The following is a 22,075-nucleotide window of genomic DNA, read 5'->3' on the forward strand; positions in this document are numbered from 1 at the left end:
CGCAGAAAGACGTGATTGATAGTAGTGGGAAGCTCTCTTTTACATTTAGACCCAACAGGGTCTTCATCAGGCAATTTTGCTTGATGAAACGTTGTATAGTTAGTCAACATCACATAGTTAGTCAAATAAAGTGTTGGGAGCGGTGATCCAGTGTGTGTAAATTTTTTACTTGTAAACCTAACCTTTACTAAGTCGTTTTGGTGGCTAAAGTCTATGATACTTGCTATAATGCTGCCTGAGATAATATACAAGATATGTTGTCCAGCAATTTATTAATGATATGTCAGCAACAAACATAATTTGTGACAAAATACATTTCCCCCTAAATGTAACTAAGAATGCAATTACATTTTTAGGAGACAGGGTTGGAACAAATCTATCATGTCAGATTATACACTTTCACAGTCATGAACTTCACCACAACTCTCTCTCTGACACCTGACCTGTTTTTCTGTTGTTGTTGTTGTTGTTGCTGTTATAACATATTTAGCCATTATTTGAAAGGCAACCAATGCTCCTATGGACCTCCATGATGTGGTTGCTAGGAGATTTGTGATGCGAATGCAAAGCTTCTATTGTTGTTAATGATAATGAGGGAGTGTTGACTGCCTGATTGATATTCACAGGGAGCGTGTCCTTCAGCCTGCCCCCTCTGCAGGTAGGTGTGAGTGCAGAGCAGTGCCCCTCCGAGCCACTTAAACGATCCAGTGTCTTGACACTTGAGCAGGTCGGGCGCTTGCTGACACAGAGGCTTGAACCTGAGTCCTCTAGTTGATGACTCCGATCACACTGTTTCTACTTCAGGGAGAGAGATGTTTGTATTAACAGGTGTGGATTGAATAGATGAAGATGATAGCAAATTAAATATGTGAATTTAAATCATTTTTTGCCGTCCATGACTGGCTGGTAGAGTAGTGCAGAGGCGGGATTGGAAACCAGAGAGCAGGCATGCTGGAGCATGGCCAAAGGTCATGCAAAAATGTTGGTGCATTTCATCTGAAGGCCTTTGTGAAAATAATTATGTTGTGATGTACATTAAACAGGATTTATAGGTCAGTGGGGTAGCATCTTTAGGAATAGTCATCATTGAATGTCACCGGAAGCCGACCCAATGAAAGCACACAACTCATCTTTGTCTTATTTTGCATTCAAAGTGCCCGACAAAAATTGTAATCTTTGAAGGGGCCACTGTAGTTCTGCGACAGTGCATGTGACATCTGAAGTTTCATAAAGACTGTAATAAGTTTAATGTCCTATTAAACAGAAGCAGGGCTTTGTAATCTTATTTTATCATGTCAGTTGAACATTTCGTGGAACACAGGATTTTTTAAAATGTATTTACAGACAAATTGACCAAAATCACATGCTTTATAAAAAAAGCTAAAACATTTGCAACAAAGGCCTCAGGGAGTAGTCATACCACACACACACACACACACACACACACACACACACACACACACATATTTAGAGACAACTGTATGTAGGAGCTGTCCTCCACATTTGGATTCTTGTGCAGCTGACTACTGAGATGCTCCATTGAATCAGCTGTGGGTTAATTGCCTTGCCCATGACCACTTTAACAGCGCTTCTAATAACCACACAGATTTTTCATGACAGGTTTCACACATATATACAGACCTATTACCTGCCAGGGTTTCAGGTACCTGAGGCAAGTCGCACCACAATCCTCTGCACCGCTGTAAGCTTTGAAAAATGCTGGTGTTGTTTATGTGCTATAACCAGTTTTTGGTTGACAAGCAGTGGCAGGACTGAGGAGTGCGCAGGAGGTGGAAGGAGGCAGAAGGAGAACATTTCCAGAATAGACCTGGACTGCACCAGAGAAGCATGACCATTAACCTTGTGGGGAGCAGCCTGAAAAAGTAAAAAAAAAAAAAAAAAAAGACTGTTGATCACATTTTAGAAAGGTGGGATCTTAATCGGTGCATATTTTAATGACACTTTTTGCCAAAATAAGAGGCACAGGCAAACAAGAGCACAATTTCCTCTCCCACCACCACCACCACCACATGCAGTAAGCCTATTTGCAGTGTCCCCCATCAGAGATGGTGTGGTAGCTGGGACACCTGCATGAGCCACATTTATCCCTGATGACCTATTATCGAATCCCACTGGAGCCTTCTCACCTGTGCCATTTCAGCACTGGATAGCCTATCCTCTAAAGCCTATTTTCAATTACATGTGATCATAGCTTCTGGCAAAATCAGATCTTTCACAGAATGTCACCGTGGTGCTTTTGCGACACAGTAAAGCAGAAAAAGATAGAAAATTACAAATCTGATGGCCTGCTGTGGTGCTATGTTTTGCTGCTGGAAAAATTACATATATGAAAAACACAAACAAACAAACAAAAACTAAACTAAACTTATGTAGGCTAAAGTAAGAGAACTACCCCAGTGGTATTTCTGCAGTGAAAATAATCTAAATATTCTCTATTTCACACATTAGCCCACTCCACAATGTCCTCAAATCTTTTAAGATAAAACTACAGACAGAGTCTAGTTATGCCTTCTTTGATTGCTTGAAGTTTTGTATTCCAAAGGTGTATTTTTTTTTATTATATATAAATAAAACGTGTGTCTGGGCTGTGGTTACTGATTTACAGTCTGATACAGGTCCTCCAGCTGCTCAAAATGCATCACAGTGGACTCCATCACACAGTGCTTATGAACTCTCCATCCTTTAGTTTAAAATATTAAAGAAGTCAAAGCTTCATGGCCGCACGGTGTACTTTCTGGTTGGTATAGATTTGTTTCACCCTGGCTTCATTTTAGTTGCATGGGATGTGAGCTGACAGCGAGCGATTTGTGAAGGGAGGGAACTTGTGGATTCACACTGCTCGCTGAACTGGACGCAGATGTTTGGCTGGCGAGGCGCAAAGCAGGAGCGTGCGGCTCTGCGCAAATCACATTTCTTTCTTCATCCACAGATAAACATGTGCCAAGAAACATCGCTGCTATTATAGGCTATGTTATCTGATTAAGCCTCTTCCTGTTTTAAGTCCTAAAATCTCGGTGTGATAACTTCAGGCAGGTAGGACCTCCGGGGAAGGATACGCACAGTCCTGGAGAGCGCTGGAGTTTGCCGCACAAGTTTGGAGACCGGACGCGGCTGGGCGTTTTGCGCGCATACACACAACACCGACGCGACTGCGAGAAGCCCCGAAGATGAATGATACGGATCTATTTTGCAAAAATGGTCAAACAAATAACTTGACCGACCAGTCATGTCTGAACGAAACCGCTACTCCCTTCAGCCACATGGACATAACAACTTTCATGCACATATTCCCGTCAATTTACGGCATCCTCTGCTCAGTTGGAGTTATAGCCAACGGGCTGGTCATCTATGCGGTGGCCACATGCAAGATGAAAATGGTGTCAGACATCTACGTGTTGAACTTGGCGATTGCCGACATGCTTTTCTTGCTGGTGATGCCTTTTAACATTCACCAGCTGGTGCGAGACAGACAGTGGGTCTTCGGAAACTTTATGTGTAAGGCGGTTGTTGTGGTGGATGTCAGCAACCAGTTCACCACAGTGGGGGTTGTTACTGTCTTATGCATTGACAGGTAAGAGCTAGAATCCATCCTCTCCACTTCTTTCCAGATGCCTCTATTTGAAATTGTCCAGTTATTATCACTGTTGTAGAAGTTGAAGTTGTTGAGAAAAGCACCGCAGTGTTTTTTCCACTTGGGGGGAAAATCATGTCCTTCACTTCTTTCATTAGTAAGACAGAATCTCCCAGTGAGGGAGAATCGAGGCAGAAAAGTCTATTTTGTGAACGATCACTTTCACCAAATATCTTTGCCACTATTCCACTTTATGTATTTTTTTTTACACAAGTATATTTTTGGCAAATAAATTAAGTGTTTCAGTTGCATGGCTTTTGTTTTGGAAAATCCTTAAAGTAAAAAGTGAAAGTACATGAAAGGCACAAAAAGTTGCCAAAAAGTTGAGGAATCTTACTTAACTATAGAGCAGATCATTAAAGACTAATCATGTAGGGATTCAGTGGATGGCTGCATATTTATCTCGTATCTACGGCTAAGAAATTGTGAAGGCTTCCAGTTGTGTGGCTTTTGTTTTGGGAGAGAAAATTATAAAAGTAAATTATAAAGTAAAAGTACGTGTAAAAGGAACAAAAGTAAGAAAAGTGAAAGTTGTGCATGCTAAAATTTGATCTAAGAGTAATACTTACCTATACAGCAGATTATTACAGATTATTCATGTAGGGGTTCAGTGGACTGCCATATATTTTTCTTGTTTACACTAAAACAAAAGGCTAATTTGTAATTTTATAGCACTGTAAATGGGTGGTAAATAGGACAAACTCAACGTAGAAAATACTCGGATGCCAAAACATTTAAAGATTAATGAATTTCACAGGAGTGTTTACTGACATGTTGTGAGTGTAAAATGCAATAATAACACTGGCAACATGGATAAAATGACGATTTTACCCATACGCAGGATTTGATGCTGCAATCCTTTGTGCCATAATCCAGTGTGAACATTCATACAGAAGCCCGATTCAAATGTCAAAGAATGATGTACTAGCCCACAAATGGTGATTATAGAGGATGTCAGGCTGCTGTTGTAAATCCACAGGACCAGGAGACAGGCAGGCCTGTTCGCCAGCCACCTCGTCTAAATGTCACACGGCTCAGTGTGTGAGCTGAGGTCTGTCTCTGGGGTCATCAGGTGGCCTCCTGTGTTAAGACCAAGGCCCTTCAGGAGGCTCAGCAGTGAGGTCTGGTGTCCCAGAGGCTGGCCCGTCCCCAACACACACACACAGCCAAGCCATACTTGATAAGATGTAGCCTCAGGGATTGCGGTCTGATAAGATTTAGTTACTCCAGAACTGTCTGTCCTGTAGATTAGACACATTAACAGTGAAGGGCGTGAAACCGACGAGCAGCATAGTCATTCTGATACATTCTTTGTTTGTAATAACTTCTAGTCAATGAAATAGTAGTGAAATTAAAATATTCACCATTTTTCTGGGGACCCCCTGGCACCTCCTCAAGGTGTGATCTACATAACCCTGGAGCTACACTAAGTGTTATTGGCTTATTTTTTGTTCCCAGTGTTGTTCAGTGATTTAAAAACTTGCTACTCATTTCAACAACAGCAGCAACAAGGCTGATGGGACAGCTGAGACTGCTGATGAAGAACAGCCCTCTCAGCAGTTAAGAAAACAAACTGCATCCACACTTATGGGCCAAAGGGGTCACGGATTCTGCTGAATTGTTTTATCTTTAAAATTTGAATCCTCAGTTTGGCCTTTATCGATTCTGTAATTCAAACTATTTACTGCATCCTTGAAATCTCTAAGAATAAACATAAAAATGGCTTTAGGCCTACAGCATGGAAAGAACGCTGGTCCCAAGCTTCATTATTTGCGCATACTGAATAAAACAATCTCACATTGTTTGCCTCACAAACAGAAAAAAGACCAATTTGTCTTTGTAAAATACAACTGCAAAAGCTTGCATGCCACTGATTTTCAGCTCAAATCTCAAGTTCAGAAGAGATAAAACTGTTGATGATGTAAAATATAGGTAATACAGGGAAAAGGCAACAAGCCATTATACATTTCAGCTAAGTAAGTTAGGCAAAATTGCAAAATGCGTCATGGTTTTAGCTCTTGGCGCGTGAAGGGTGTTGAACGTGGATTAAATATGTACATCTGTGATGGGAGTTTGCCACTTGATAATCCCAGTGATACACCTGCTCTCACCCAGCCCACTTTCCTCTAACATCCAAGACGGGGTAAAACGTATGTGCTCCCCCTGTTTTAATAGCACAAACTACAGTTATATCTCATCCTGTTAACTGATCCATGTGTTTGCAGGAGTGAAACTAGGAATTATAGGGCATGTACAAAGGAGATGACTCTTGGCCCCCTTTCATTTTTTTCTCATTCCCACATCATAGTTACAACTCAAACACACTCGACACAGTGATTTCCTGATCAATTAGCAGACACTGAAACCACCTAATCCACATTAATCCACCGTGTTAACCATATTTTCAAAAGCAGTCGCGTGTTTTGCTTGAGTTAGGTTAAAAAAAAACAGCTAATTTTTTATTCCTACTGGTGCCAGTGTCTCATGCTGCCATATGACATCTCTGAAAGTTTTGTTCGCCTGAAGTTTTGTAAATGTGAGCCAAACCCTGTAGGCAGTATAAAAACTGTGTAAACATGCACTTGAGGACCATGAAAGACATTTTAGTCTAGATATGTAAGGTTCCACTCTCATTTTCAGCCTCTGGGTGGTCAGTGCACCACAGTGTGTTTATATGGAAGTAAACATTTTCATGTGCTAAACCTTATGAACACTCAAGTATCTCTCAAATGCTGAAGAGAAGTTTTTGTGTATGTGCTCTGAACCTAAACACAATTTGAGTGTGTAGGCTGTCACAAGAGTGTACTGAATCCATTTGTGCTCTGTTGCTGGTAAAGCTGCCTTTCTTTGATTGTGCTGGCAAATCCAAGTTTAAGTGAGCACGGCCCCTGTGAGAAAACCCACAGAGGCATTTATAGTCCAGTGCAGGTTTGGTGCAATTTGTGTTCCTTTTTTTGTTTGCAAATCATACTTTTTATTTGCAAAACTAAAGGGTTGCCGCATATTTTTCCATAATAATTACAACCACAGAGCATGCACTGATTCACTTGCACATATTACAGTCACAGTGCATTTTTTTTTTTTATTATATCCATACCTAACTCTGCTGATCAGAGGCAACATATCATGATGCCAGAGATTGGACATTGATTCCCACTCACTGATTCAACCATCAGGCTCGCAGTATATCATACATCCTAAGCTGACTTGTCCATCTCCTGTTTGTGAACAGAATGCTAAACCATTGATTTATGTGCCAGAAATTTAATTCAGAGCAAATTGATTGCAGTATATCAGGATGTCCTGGGGAAAATCACCAAGATGTTACCATCTGTTTTTTCTCTGTGTGCAAGTGAGGAATGCACACAGACACAGAAATACAAAATGGCGTAAATAAAGACAAAACAACCATACTTTCCCAGGAAAAAGGCTGAAATATCTATTTCAAATCTAATTTCTTGCTAAGGAACCAGACCAGGAATGTCTCAGGTTGCAGTTCTTACAGGTCAGGGAGAGGGTTATGAAACTTTACAGCCATTTTCATGAGCATGAATATGTGCTCAGCCCTATATGTCCTATGCCTATATATACTCACACTGCACACTAACACAATAGAGACAATACTGTTATACAGCAGCATTTTTCAAACCCTGTTATTGGATCCAGAAGTTGTGAGCCTACATGTGCTTTCATGAACCTGAGTAAGACACAATTTTATTTCACTTTGGCTCGCAAATGAAAAAGTTTAAGAACTTCTTCTGAATATATTGTACTTTACTATTGCTGTAATGCTCTAATGTACTCCAATAGCATCGATGTGCATTGAAATGGTAGACTGTAATTGAAACCGTGAGTCTTAGCTGAGATCCAAAATCATTTATAACTAGTGTTCTGCCAAATACAGTAATTTTAGATATTATCCTGTCCTGTTTCATGCTCATAATCACATTTCGTTTGGGAGTAGAGCTACTGAAATTCTCTCGTGTACAAATTCATTCCTGGCAGCACGATCATTCTGTTTCATCTTGTATTTGTCAGGATGACTTTGTTGCATAGTCTACTGATATTCTACATAATAATTGTGTTGTATAAATCAAACTTAGTTGCTAACTGAATTCATGATCATCTTACTGGGCACGTAATATATTGTTTTGAGAGAGAAAATGAGACTATCTGTGAGACGGTACTTGGTTTCTACGTTCCCCCTGCTGATTTGATTCTCTCAGCCTGTCAAGGAGGAAAATTACCTCTCAAAGCACACTGAGTGTTATGATCAAACCCACACCGTGGCCCGTCTTTAAAAGTGTTTCTATGAATTTTCACACACACAGGTACATCGCGATCGTCCACCCCACCTCAGAGAGGAGGACTATCCAGTGGACCATCATCATCAATCTGCTTGTGTGGCTGGGCAGCTTCCTCCTCACCGTGCCTGTCATGATGTATGCCAAGGTTGTGCGCAAACACCAGCTCGAGATATGCATGATGTATCTGGACGGGCCCGAGGACATGTACTGGTACACCCTCTACCAGTCCATCCTGGGCTTCATCATCCCCCTCATCATCATCAGCACCTTTTACTCCCTCACCCTCTACCATGTTTTCCGCTCCATCCGTCGGGTCAAACGCAAGCAGTCCGTCTGGGCTAAGAGGGCCACCAAGACAGTCCTGATGGTTATTGCCCTCTTCCTCATCTGCTGGTCCCCCTACCATGTAATTCAAGTGATCAATCTGAGTAATAACAGCCCAACAACTGCCTTTATCTACGCTTACAACATCAGCATCTGCCTCAGCTACTCCCACAGCTGCATCAACCCCCTCATGTTGCTCGTCTTCGCCCAGAATTACCGCGACCGTCTGTGTCGCAGAAATGTGTCGCACAGCTCCCATCTGTCATCCAAGACCACGGTGGTCAAAGCCGACGGTTCTAGCATTGCTACCGACCCCAACTATCGCTGTACTGTCATCTGATCAGAAACACGCCGTATTTTCTGAACATGTAAATGATTTGCTGCTGTCCCAAAAGTAAATAGCTTCAGTGATTTGGGTTTTGCTGGTTTTTAAAGTAATTTTTGTGCCACTGTTTTCACCTGTTAACACAGTAGGGATTCAGGCGACTTAATGAGAGCTTCAGCATTTGTGCTTCGAGACATCCTGCACTGGGCTGGACTTTCCTGGGGAAAATCTTGCTCTCTGGAGGCGATGCATTTTATATTTACAAAAACAGCACAGCGGCGTGTTTGGAATAAAGAGAAGAGGAATTATTTAGATAGTATCAGGAACACTGCCTGCATTGGATGAACAGATAAAGACAGGCTGGTACCTACAGAAACTGAAACTGAAACTTTACCCACAGAAAAATCCATGGAGAAGGAATGGACCAATTGCTCTGAGGAAGCTTGCCCAATTCATCATTTTTTCTGATTCCTAATAATCTAATGCTGGCTGGCTTATTAGCCAACTTTGCCAGCTTGGCTGTAATGTGATTTGGTGACATCCAGTTCATATCTGGTTGGCTGTGTCTGTGTGCTGTTTGCTGTCCCACTCGCTTGTAATTCCAGCTGTCCAAATTGTGACCTTGTGACTTTGTCTTCACATTCACACACATGCTGGTTGTGTATTTACAGCAACACAGATAGCCAATGGAGATCGATCAGACATTACAAACTGTGTTGCTTTTGATGATGATGATATGAGGTTGTTCTACATGTGCAGCTAACAATGCGAGGCGAGCAACGTGGCAACTGGAAATTTTAGTTTAGTGATAGAACTAACATACATCAATAGCTGAAGTTACTGTAAAATGCTGGTTTTTTTTGCCAATATAACGATATAGCTTGAGCTACTGATTGTACTTAATAACATAACTAAAATCGTCATTAAGCCAATCTCTTACCCCGTGGTAGGGAGGTGATTATTACAATTTATGGATTTGATACAAAAACTTCATAGACATGTCTGTCCATTTCTCTCTCTTTCTCTCTCTCTCTCTCCCTCTGTCTCTCTGTCTCTCTCCTTCTGTCTCTCTCTCTCTCTCTCTCTGTCTCTCGTCCAGTTCTGATGCCTCTTGACCTTTAGTTAATCAGGGTCATATAGTACTGCACCCCCCACCCAGTGTTTGACTCAACCTTTACTGTGACTGGGTGCCCTGCCTGCTCAGGACCCTCAGTTCACCTGGTGGGCATGCTTCTGAAGGAAATGAATGGAGGTTCTATTTTTAAAAAAAAAAAAAAAAAAAAAAGAAGAAGAAGAAGAAGAAGAAGAAGGAAAAAAAAAAAAAACACTCAGCAATGCAAAAACAAGTATTGTCAAGTTTATCACTTGGGGGGTGGGGGTGGTTTTAGTCTAGACAGTGTTTTTGTGGGCTCCATCTGCAGAACGTCACAGTGTCACACCGTTGTTGTATTTTTGTGAAATTGACTTGTGACAGTTTGTTTTTCTGTTGTCTTGCTCAAGATAAGGCTCATCTGGGTTAATTTCGAACTGACTTGTAATCGTGACAGTCATCCATAACTAAGTCAGAAAATGAATAAATTAACTTCGAAGAAACAGCAAAGATGATGTGAATAAAAGGAAATCCTGCTGTGTTTATAAATGGCATGACAGTACGCTATCATGTCACTCAACTGATATTAACTTGTGTACAGGCAGTGTACAGGAAAGTGATACATGCCCTGGTGTAAAGCTAAAGTCATCACAAATTAGTATTGAATATACTTACTATGGCATTGTAGCACTAAATGTAATATGTATTTGTTCCATACACTTTGACCTTTTCTTGTATTCAAGCAAAGCTGGATATTGTTCTACCTTGTGCCATGTACTAAGACTGTACGCATTAGTTACTTTGACACTCTGTCTTAGTGTTTTGTTCCACAATACTCTCCCTTTTTGTGTGAAAATATCTTTGATTCGATGTATTCACTGCCCAAAGACTGTTCATGCCCAAGTGACTGTTCATAAAACAAGAGTTTATCTCAAAAATTGTGTGTCGTGACTAAATACTGTAGGGAACACAGAATCCGGGCTCAGAAGAATGCAAATGTTTACACACAAAATTTTAGAGAAATATTATGTGGGCCCATTCTTCCACCCATCTCCCATCATTTCCCAGTTATTGCCAATGTGGAAGACGCAGAAGCTGCTGTGCTTTAACGGATTATACCGGTGATTCTGCATTTTAGTCTAATATCTACAAAATGTCTAAACTTTACATTTCTGCCAATCTTTTTCTGAAGCAAGCAGACGTATTTTAGAACTGCAACAGCATTTTCCTCTTCCTCTTTCCTCCTCTCCCTTTTATCCAGCCATTAGTTTCCATTCATTCCAATATGATAATGACAATGAACTTTGAGAAACTTTCAGCACTGTTGTGTTTTGATGGCCTTTTATTGGCGAGAGTGAATTAATACTGGTTTATTGTAGGTGACACCTTTGTTCACCACAGTGGCAGAAAACTATAAGTTTGCTGTTTCAACAAAGAATTCATTTTTAAAATTAAGGGATTTTTATTATACATTATGGACTCTTAAGTACCATATGGTTTGCAAAATGGTTTGTTGTAATGCAAAATGTAGGGGAAAACATTCAAAATCACTGGAATGGTCCCTTCATGCATCACAGATTTGAGCGGCGGCAGTTGAACTTTTGTCCTGAGGCCACGTGACAGTTTCGGCGGGGCCTTGGCAGTCGTTCCCCCATAAACAGATTTCTGCCCCAGTTGGATCTATATTGTAACTGGAATGGGTGCACAGTTAATGTTCGGTAACCTAATTCACAACTGTGGCCTATTTTCTCCTCCTTTACACATTTCCCACTGAATGCTTATTTGAATTCATTTACCACTACTGATGTTTTTCGCTTTATTGAATTCACGGGTGTTTATTTCATTTAAACAGCATCAAAGAACATCAGGTTGGAGTTTGAGCTTTTTGATGCGGCAGTCACATCAGAACTTCAGCCTTGACTTCCCTCAGCCCTCTGCATCGCACAAACATGCTCGACTTTGCCATTTGCAGCGTTTCTTACAAGCTCTGAGGTTCTGTGATGGTATCAGGGTGTTGCAGGGGAACAATGCCAAGTCAGGCGGTGGAAGAAATTGTGGGTACGAGAAAAGCGGAACTGTCGGTTATGATATTGCATCAGTTCAGGGAGCCCATTTGCATCGAGGTTATCTGATACTGTGGTATATAAATCCATGTGAGGGAAGCAATGAGTTTTACTACCAGAGGTTGACAGCAGAAAGCAGACAACTGTGCTTGTTTTGGTGTCAAAATACGGCCTTGGAAATAATCTACATGATCGTAACCTTAGCCTTCATCCTGGCTCTAGTTTTAGGAGAGCGTTACTCACTTTAAATGCTGATCCACATGTTGTGATTGTGGTAAGAATACTGAGGATTCCTTAAAATTAAGGATAATCCCCTTTCAACGTCAAAGCAGGAAATATTTATGAGTGTCACAGTCATCTTTTGGGTTTATGGACTCATCATCACTATAATTCGATTTTAAGACTGCGGTTATAGTTGAATAATATGGTCAATATTTCACGGTAATGTGAGACTTTTAGTTTGAAGGAACACAAGTACATGAGATCCCATGATTAAGGAAAGGCTACTGGTGTGTGATGAGTCAGTGTCTCTGCCACATGTCACATGTCTGCTTTGTCTGCCATGAAGTCAGTGGAGAGGACAGAGCACAGCTGAAGTATTTAAGCGTTTTTGAGAGAGGGAGGCCATGACACAACTCACAAGTCCTGCCTTCGGAAGATTATTTTCTTAATGAAGTGCCAAGTTTGATTCAATGTGCGAGACAGGATCAAACAAGGACATAATCATCCTCTCGCTGAAGTGAAAAGTGAGTGCAACATGCATAAACTGAGAGGCCAAATCACAGATTAATTTGTATGCCTCATTATTTTCTGTCAAAACCCTAATTCTGGATCCTAACATTTGGACTACAATACACACCACACATCTATGACTCGAACCAAGGATGTGACATTCAAGCGGTGTGTTGCAGCAAGGCAATTTCACCTGAGGCCGAGCCAGCTGACAGAAGTCACTCTCTGAGTACAATCAACAAAAAAAAAATCCATTTTCAAATTCAATGAAAACTATTTTGATCACTAAATAAAAGCAAAGTGTCCCTGTTCATTTTGGATTTTTTTTTTTTTTTTGACCCTCCAGTGAGCATGGACATTTGCTTTTGTCCACCTTTTAAAACAGTGACTCTACCCTTTCTGTTCAAAGCCCTTTGATGTAAAATATCCTAACTTTTGTGTAGACGGTCGATAATAAAAAAGTAAAAGAGCCGATCACATCACCCCGTCTCCCTCTTCACATTCGCTGGCGCACAGTGCACCTGTTCTGCACAAAAACACTCACACACGTTCTGGTCCTGATTCAATTTATGGTTAGATAGCAGTCCTTTTATGATCTGGGCAAATACATAAATCACATGATTTTCTCCTCAGATAAACTGCACTGCGCTGAAGCCAGTGACTCCTCTTCCCTATCTCAATGAAGCAGATCCCCCGGAGTTTCCCTGTGCAGAGCATCCATCAAATGAGTCCTTTATAGCTACGTCTCAGGACTCGAGACAAAAGCTGTTCTCTATTCAGCGTTACAGTAAGAGCAGCCACCATGGGATCATAATGAATACAACAGTTGACAACATTTCTGCTCTGATGTAAGTTTGATGATCATTGCAGGTATGGAAACAAGCGCGCCAGTGCTTCACAGGTGGAGGGGAGGAGTGGGATGGTATTAATAATTTGACTGAGTGAAACTTTATTGACTCTAAAGGTGCACTAAACAAAACTGAGGGGTGATTTCTGAACAGTCATCACCTCAATCGACCCTGGGAAAAGTCCATCTGTTAACACCACAGAGCTTGAATTGGAGTTTCCCATTCATAGCAGGATGGTCGGAGCGGCGGACATTTTTTGTGTATCACTACCATTGCAAAGAGCTGCAATGGCTAATTTCTGCATAAATTGACGTGCAGCAAGTTGCTGAGTCACTGAAGTGAGAGATTTTGCAGTGACGAGCGAGCGCGCGGTGGATTGTGGAGCATGGAGACACGGGTTTTGAACCAATTGGTGCCACAGCACAACACATCAGTTCTCAAGTTAGTGTGACATGATTTCTCACCCCAGTGACGTGTATTGTCACCGCAGCAACTAACCACCAACTTCCATTAATCACTAATTGTTTTTCCGTGTCTTTGTAAAGCTCTTTGAGTTGACTCTCTGTCTGAATTGCGCAATACAAATAAAATTGGCTTGCTATTTTATTCGGTACCACCAAAATGACCAAGACAAATAGTTCAATGATCTTTCAACTCAGTTCAAAGTCTTAACACCAAATGAGGCCGGCAAGATGTTTAAGTGATGCGTTACTTCACCACAACAGCTATAAAATCACTGAGTGATGTCCTGTAATGCAGATGTACAGCACACCAACACAGAGCTAGCTCATGCATGTGACTTGCTTCCGTATTGCCTGGAGTGTGAGTGCACACAGTGTTTCCTTCGTGCAGGGCTCCCATTAATGGGATCACACCCCGGTGAGCCGTCACCATCTACGTTTCATGCACACACCACCTATTGATTCCCAACAAACATGCTCCCGGTGATTTTCCAATATCTGGTGCATTATTCAGCATCAAATTGCACTTTTTTTTTTTTTTTTTTTTTTCTGCTTGGAATTCATGGTTACATGTTTTTGTGACCCTGTAATTGCCAGTGGTTGGGTGGCAGAGATGCCAGTTGAACGAGTTACGTGGTGATATTAAATTGTTTGGAGGTACGTTATTGTTTGGCCCCACTGACTCACCTTTTGACTCCCCCTGCTTTTCAAAATGTTGCAGCAAATGTGAAGTGATATGTGTTATGAGTGCTGACATATAGCCTCATGAAGCTATTTTTTTTTCCAGCATCTGAGCTGAGAGCGTGACGACAGTTACACATTCTTTATCGCTAAATCACTTATTCTAAATGACTAAAAGGTATCTTCAGTCACACACAGAGCGGTGGCAAAGTGACTTAAAATAGAAGGTGTTCATTACCTGCTCAGTTCATTTGCTGGCATGAGTGAAAACACGCTGCTCTGAGGTGCACTGGGTCATAGTTCGTGTTCACTCCAGATCTCTTTCACTTTCACATGATTATTTGATTAGACTGGATGCCGTCTGCTTCACTCTTTCATGTCGGCTATTACATGGCTTTCGTCTTGTTAAGGTTTATTAAGGAGCGCGCTGTGATCTCTACCTGGGGATCTTACAAGGAATGTATTATCTTATTGTGCCCATTTTATGTTATTTTCATGTTTTCTTTTTTTTCCCCTTTGTCATCAGAACATGTGTTTTACATTCATGTGAAACAAACATTAAAAATGCCACCAAAAACAAGAGGAAAAGACCTTTGTGGCTGAAAATGTGAAGCTGAGTGCTTAACACCATCCCAGCTGTCCTTGGATTTTCAGACTATCAGACATATGAGACACGCTCCCACTAAGTCTGCGACAGATGAGGGCTACGCGGCGAGAAAATCTCCTGAGAGCATTACTGCAGATTCTCCAGAGCTTTGTATGAACTTTTAATGAGTGCATAACCTTGCACACTGTGGCAAGTCAGTCACTCACAGTTCAACTTAAAAGCGCTCTGCTTTAACGGCAAATAATTCAAATAAGATAAATGACCACTTTGCTCATTTGAATATCAGTAAGGGAGCATCAATCCAATGATAAAAGAATATCCAAATTATTGTACTCATAATATTATCATCCCTTAGCAATTCTTGTATTAATCTCTGCATTACATCTTCCCTTTACATCATCTTGACTTAGCAGAGCCTATCTGTCTCAAGTAAACATTTATCTCAATTAATCCACCTAATAAGTGTGTGTGTGTGTGTGTGTGTGTGTGTGTGAGAGAGAGAGAGAGAGAGAGAGAGAGAGAGAGAGAGAGAGAGAGAGAGAGAGAGAGAGATTTTGATGTTTTTGTTCCTTTGAATTTCACTTGTATAGGTTTTAGTGATTTTGACGACAGGCTCAGACACTGGAGAGCTTCAGTGTACCAATCTCATTTTTATCAAACAATTAATTAACGTATTAAAGATAATTTATTAAAGTTTAAATGCCTTCATGAAAATCCTTGTCATCTCATAAAATCGATAACTCATTAATCATTTAAAGACTGATCTTGCATTAAATGTAAACATTTGAATGTATTGATTAAATAATATGATATGGTCATATGTGTTTTAAAACAGTGAGGCTTAAATGTTTGGACAGCTTCTCATATTGTTTGACACCTGCAAGCGCCTCCGTCCCAGAATATTGTGTAATTTTCACCTTCATATTCACAGTCGGGCCCATCTTTAGTTAAAAACCGAATGTAATAACTGTTGGATCTCCTTTTAATGGCAATACTAATTTCTGACAGGGATGAACGTTTCCAAAGACATTTCCTGAAATCTCAAGTCAAAGCCAGACTTGCAGAGACAGTCAGTGAATCTTGAATGACACGTCTGCACTTTGATCTCTGATTTTGCTTCAGTAACCAAGAGAGATTTTTATGTTTTACAGAGGTGGGAGGTGGGGGGCGGGGGGAGGGGGCTACGTAACCTCCGAAATCCATCCCAGATCAACAGGATAAGAATAATTAAAGATGATTTTCTGATGAGTGACAGCGCTGATCGGTGAAATAACGTTAAATGAAGTATAGATGAAGGCTGGGCCTTTCAAGCCGGCGTTATTTCTTGCTATTGATTGCGTGAGCGCAGAGGATGCTTTGGTATAGCAACACTCTCACAGTCAGAGTTTGACAGCTATGTTGTAAGGTAACGATACAAAATGATAATTCTGTCAAATCTTTGTTCAATTTTGACAAACCTCCCTCTTTTTTCCTTGTTACAGCTTTTTTTTTTTTTTTTTTTTTTTTTTTTTAGTGAAGTTTTTTCTTGCCCGGTATGAGGATTAGCTCAGGAGGGTGTCATCCTTCCTATTCATTTAACAATTATTCAGACAGCCGATCTCACTGAGAACGAAATCTGTATGTAATCAAAAAATTAAAAATTAACAGACAAGACAAAAACATAATGCAGCCCCATTTTGCAAGAGAAACCAAGCATGTCAGACTCAAATTAAACAAATTACAAACCTTGCTGGAAAGCAAATCAGACATAATGCTTTTAAAACTACAAAGTGTAAAAAAAAAAAAAAAAAAAAAAAAAAAAAAAAAAAAACACGCCAGCTTCAAAGTGTGCCGCCGTGCTCAACCCTGGAAAACTTTCACACTTTGAACTGAAGCCCATTTCTGCAAACACGAAGGCCGGAGTCATTCCTTCCGCTCAGTGAGACACAGTGTCCTGCTTTGTGCTGATAAACATCTTCCACAGATCAATATACGGTTTTACAGCAATGTTGTGCATGCCGCCCACCCTCAGACAGACAGACAGACAGACGCACTCACACACACACACACACACACACACACAAATGCACTTTCTCCCCGACTGTAAGTGATGTGTGTGCTGGAGAAAAACTAATATGCAGCTGGCTGACTCCTCTGCAGCAGGATGTGGCTTTGTGGAGGAGGTGGATGGAGCGCTGGATGTAACACGGCTGGCAACAACACTTTAATGAGAGACACTGAAAGGAATCGTCTCTTTTTTTTTTTTAGACGACAGTAAACGTTTGTCCACGCTGTAAAATAAAAGATATCCAGAGGAGAAAGATATATGCAGCGTGCAGATGAGCTTACATCAGCCTCAAAGTGTCTCCACATCATGTGACTCTCATCTCCTTCCTCACTCACTCCTACAAGTTGTTCATCGTGCGGTCGTTTCATCGCTTTGGCGTGTTGTGCCTTTGTTAGTTTATCATTTTTCCCCAGTTGTCTGCAGCTAATAAATGTGTGCAAAATGCTTCTTTAACTCCTCTGCATAGAAAATGACTCCACATGACAAGAACTCATGTACTTTCAGAACAGTTATCCCGGCGCCTTTAATCTTATTTTTCACACCACTGCACACCTTTCTCTGTGCCAAGGTCCCTCCACTGATCTGTTTATGGAAGAAATTGATGACTGATATTCCAAATATGAATTATGACCATGACCCATAATCGCAACTAATACTGAAACCAAGGCAGCCCTCCTTTGTCCACCTAAGGCGAAATACAGCGGGCTGGCTGTCAGTGTTGAAAAGCTTTGTAGACATGATCGCTAACAAGCCCCTGTTGTGGTGGAGAGGCAGATTTTGACAGAGCCTTGAAGGCACATAATTCATTCATTAGGTCAACTCAGGCACAAATCTAAATCAACACAATCACCCTGCCAAAGTCGGCGTAGCAAATGAAAGGTAGACTGCAGCAAGGCCGGTTTGAAAAGTAAACTTGTTTGGTGGGGAAAGACGGATTCATGATGTTATGAACAATTGAACAGATCCGGTCAGTCTACAGCAAAGCAATCAAACAGCAGATTTTTTTGTTGTTTTTTATCTTTTTTGTTTCGGTGTTTCTGGACTCTGGACTGTGTAGCATCACACAACATCATTAAAACATATTCTGTTTCATGTGGGTTCTTTTATCTCGTGGCTCACCTGCACAGATGGTGCATAAAGCCGCTCTTCCACTGCATGGTGCGGCTCAACTCAACTCGACTTTTTTGGCTTTTCATCAGGCAAAAGTCGTGGATACTGGCTGGTACCTGGTGCGTTTGCGGTATCAAGGTGAGCTGAGGTGATACTAAAAGGTGATGAGAAAACACTGCCACTGATTGGTCAGAGAACTGTCATCAGATCATCAGATGTGTTATCATCGCATGTCTGAGTTGTGATTTAGGATTTCCCAAACTCTGCTGTTTTCTTGCTGCCTTCAGTCTCTTCTCAAACAAATTTTGTTCCCAAACCACCTCATTCTGCAGATCAAGAACCTCATCCTTTCGGTGTCCTCCATTGCTCCTGTGTGTGCCGCATTGAAGATGACATTATGGCTGTTTCCCACAGTGTCGCTATGACGACCAATTACACTGAGGGGGTACTATTTACAGTGGAAAATGAAATCAAAAAAAGTACCTGGTCCCAAAAATGAACAGTCAAGTCGACTTGAGTCGTACCACGTGGTGGAAAAGCGTCTCAAAGTGACTTGCCTTCTCTCCTCTGCTGAGAGTCAGCTTTGAACCAACTCCTCGAGCACGCCGCAATAAAAAAAAATACTGAACGCTTTGTTGCAAGAATGTTATTAGGAGGTTCTGTAGACCACAGGAAAAAATGAACGAAATTTACTGAGATCTCATGAAGGCCTTGAGGAGAAAAGTACAAACCATTTTTAGTCCTTGCTGCAGAGAAACCACACACAGACGTCGTCTGAGTAAAGTCAAGGAAGGCGTTCGGCACTGTTTTCAATCAAGGTCAGCTCAGTGAGGTTACAGAATATATCATTACCTCAGAACAGAATAAATGGTAACAGCACAGTGTAATGGGATGGTCTGCTTATTGATGCACTGCATAAAGCCTTCGGATCAACAACTATGTTTTTTTTTTCTCAGTGACCTTGAGTGCTGAATTCTTTCCTACGCTTGTCAGATTAGTGATTTCTAACTGTGTTGGTGCAACAGTGCTTTCTGTTGTTGCACCAACCTATAACTTCCTGGATAAACAAACTCGCTGAAAATAAAAATGTGAGTAAACAACTTCCTTTATTCAGGAGAAGGGATTTGCAGAGGTGCAAAATAAATTCGTTGCAAACTGACATAAAGCAAACTGTGTGACCCTTTTTTTTTTCAGCACCACACATAAAGGCACGTCTGACAGTTGCCTTGTTATTTATATTTATTATATATCTGTCTTTTAGATGAACGGATGACTGTGGAGGATTCAAGCCCAACTCCACTGTGCTGATCTCGTCTCCGTCCATCCATCCATGAATTAATCTAACAAGCAAACAAACCAGCAAAAACACATATGCATTGTGAAACTGCTGCATTCACATAACTTACTTCTCACTTATCTGAAAAAAAAAAAAAAAATCATTCCCAATTAGTGATACTACAACCAAGACGCACCAGAATTTCTCCACATTCATTAAAACTTGTTACCTAGCATGCAGCTATTGATGCGACTGTATGTAGTTACTTAGTCTGATGAAGTGATTCTCAATTCCAGTCATTGACTCGCGCGGTGCAGGACGGTAATGTGAGGTGAAATAACTGAGATTGAATATTGATCTAATCCCTGTGTACAGCCTGAGAGGCACCTCAGCACAATCACTTCCACACTCGTTCTGTCTCTGATGGAGTGAATGACCACACTGGACTGGATCTGTGATTTTTCATAATGCAGTGCACGCACAAACACACACACACACACACACACACACACACACACACACACACATATATACACAGTCTCTGATTGCATGAAACCAGAGACTTGTTATTACTGTGAGATTGAGTTAAGTTCAACTGCTGATCCAGATGTATTGCAGTTTAATTGTTTTTGCATTCTGTATTAAAGAAGGCAGGAGATGCAAATTAAATAGCAGAGAAATTCTTGACTGTACTGAAATTCAAATGGCTGATATTTTGTTCCAATCCCTGAATACAGCATTTTTTTTGCAGCACAAGTTTAATTGAACTGTGTCAGCAGTGTTTAAAAAAAGTGGTGTTCAGCCTGAGAAAGTGAGTGTCTGAGAGGCATATTGATTAGCTGCTCCAGGAGGCAAGGATCCTCCTCATCACACTTCCTGGCAACACCTCCCAGAAGGCATCTATCTTAATGTGATATGACAACCCTCAGCCATATCAAAACTAAATCTGGACATCGATTTCGACATTCAATTTCAACTTTGAAAAACACTTTTCCGCTTTCATACGCACAGCCAGAAACAGCCTCGCAGCCACGGGGTGTTTGTCTTGCTGAGAGGGACTCCTGCTGAGACCTTACACAATCGGTGATGGAAAATCAGACCTATTGGCAATAACTACATATTCTTTAAAGTTTCTTACTGTAGTCTGTATGCTGCTATATTTCTATATTCTACATTGCATGGCCACCAGCCAAAGTTGTAAATTGCAAGGAGGAGTGCAACATTGGAAAAGCCTTCCCATGTTGGTCTTCAATAGCAAAGAAATAAGGTCCAAGGACAAAGTCATTTGCATTTTTTCTATGTTTAATAATGTCCACTCTGTGCAGCAAATTCATCTGCAAAAGGGAATTGCTGAGTAATTGAGGTTGCAGTGCATTTTTGCTTCCCGGAGAATGCACTATATGAGCTGTGATGCTGAAGAGAAGAGAAGGAATAGAGGTGCAGCTATTGGCTCGGGATTGAAGAGGCAATAAAGGTTCAGGAGACGAGAGATTTGGCAGCAAAAATCAGTAGACCAGGTTTAATAGGAGCACGCGCTCACGGGTGCAGGGAGTGCACAAATTCAGGCGGAGGTTTAAAGAGTCTGAATACTATTGAGTGATGACATGAATGCTGAACTGAAGCTGGCATGTCCATGTGCAGCTCAATACGTCACGCATACGGACTGGCAACTTCAAAAGAACAGAATTTCTCTCTCTCTCTCTCTCTCTCTCTCTCTGTGTGTGTGTGTGTGTGTGTGTGGTGTGTTGGTTCACTGTCCTGCTGTGCAAATGCACCTATGTTTGGGTAAATGTGATGAAGCCAGGATTTGCAATTAACAAAGACATTATACTTTAACTTTGCTGTCAGATGAAAACTCTGTATCTCCAAAATGTCAGCTCAGAAACTAAGAAAAACAGCCGTGTCATCAGCTTGAGCATCATGGATTCATTTATGCATATATTCATGGAAATAAAGGGTTTCATCTGCCCAAGAGAGTGGAGAATGTTTTCAACCCACAGAAGATTGTGCAATCCTTCAAGTGAAGTTAAGAAATGAAAAGCACAAAAACAAAAAATTTTAGTCATATTAGTTTCTGTCCAGAAAAAACAACTGAGAGTGAACAGAGACGAGGACAAAAGAGAGCAATTCTAAGAAAGATTCTTCCCCATTTTGTTGTTTAATTGTGATTTGCATATCAGTACGCTGAATTGTGACTGCTGGGTGCTGTGCAGTAGAGGCCTGGACGGCTGGCTGAGTGGATGAGCATCTGTACACGTTCATGTGAGTATCTTTGTGCAGGGCTATGTGTGCTCCTTTATCCTCCTCCACCATTCCTCAGGACTACAAAGGATCCCTTTCACCAAAGGTTCCCTCAGCGTCAGGCCATCCATCCAAAACAACAACAACAACAACAAAAAAAAGAGTGAGTCGGTTCATGCAGCTTGTGGCTAACTATGGTTCCATGACTTCACTAAAGCCTAAATTAAAAGGAGCGTAATTGAATTGCTTTGCAACTGCACCTCGTAATACAATGCCATGGAGACGATGGGACATAAACAAACTTGCCGCAG

At 41.1% G+C, this 22,075-nt stretch overlaps 1 protein-coding gene across 1 annotated transcript; it reads left to right on the top strand.

The window, feature by feature from the left end:
- Positions 1-3,188: 3,188 nt before the first annotated feature.
- On the top strand, positions 3,189-8,623 carry mchr2b (melanin concentrating hormone receptor 2b). The gene is made up of 2 exons (XM_030062441.1): positions 3,189-3,592; positions 7,984-8,623. The coding sequence occupies exons 1-2, from the start codon at positions 3,189-3,191 to the stop codon at positions 8,621-8,623; spliced, it is 1,044 nt and encodes a 347-aa protein (XP_029918301.1).
- Positions 8,624-22,075: the final 13,452 nt, after the last annotated feature.

The sequence above is a fragment of the Myripristis murdjan genome, chromosome 10 (assembly GCF_902150065.1).
Source record: "Myripristis murdjan chromosome 10, fMyrMur1.1, whole genome shotgun sequence".
NCBI classification, from domain to species: Eukaryota; Metazoa; Chordata; class Actinopteri; order Holocentriformes; family Holocentridae; genus Myripristis; species Myripristis murdjan.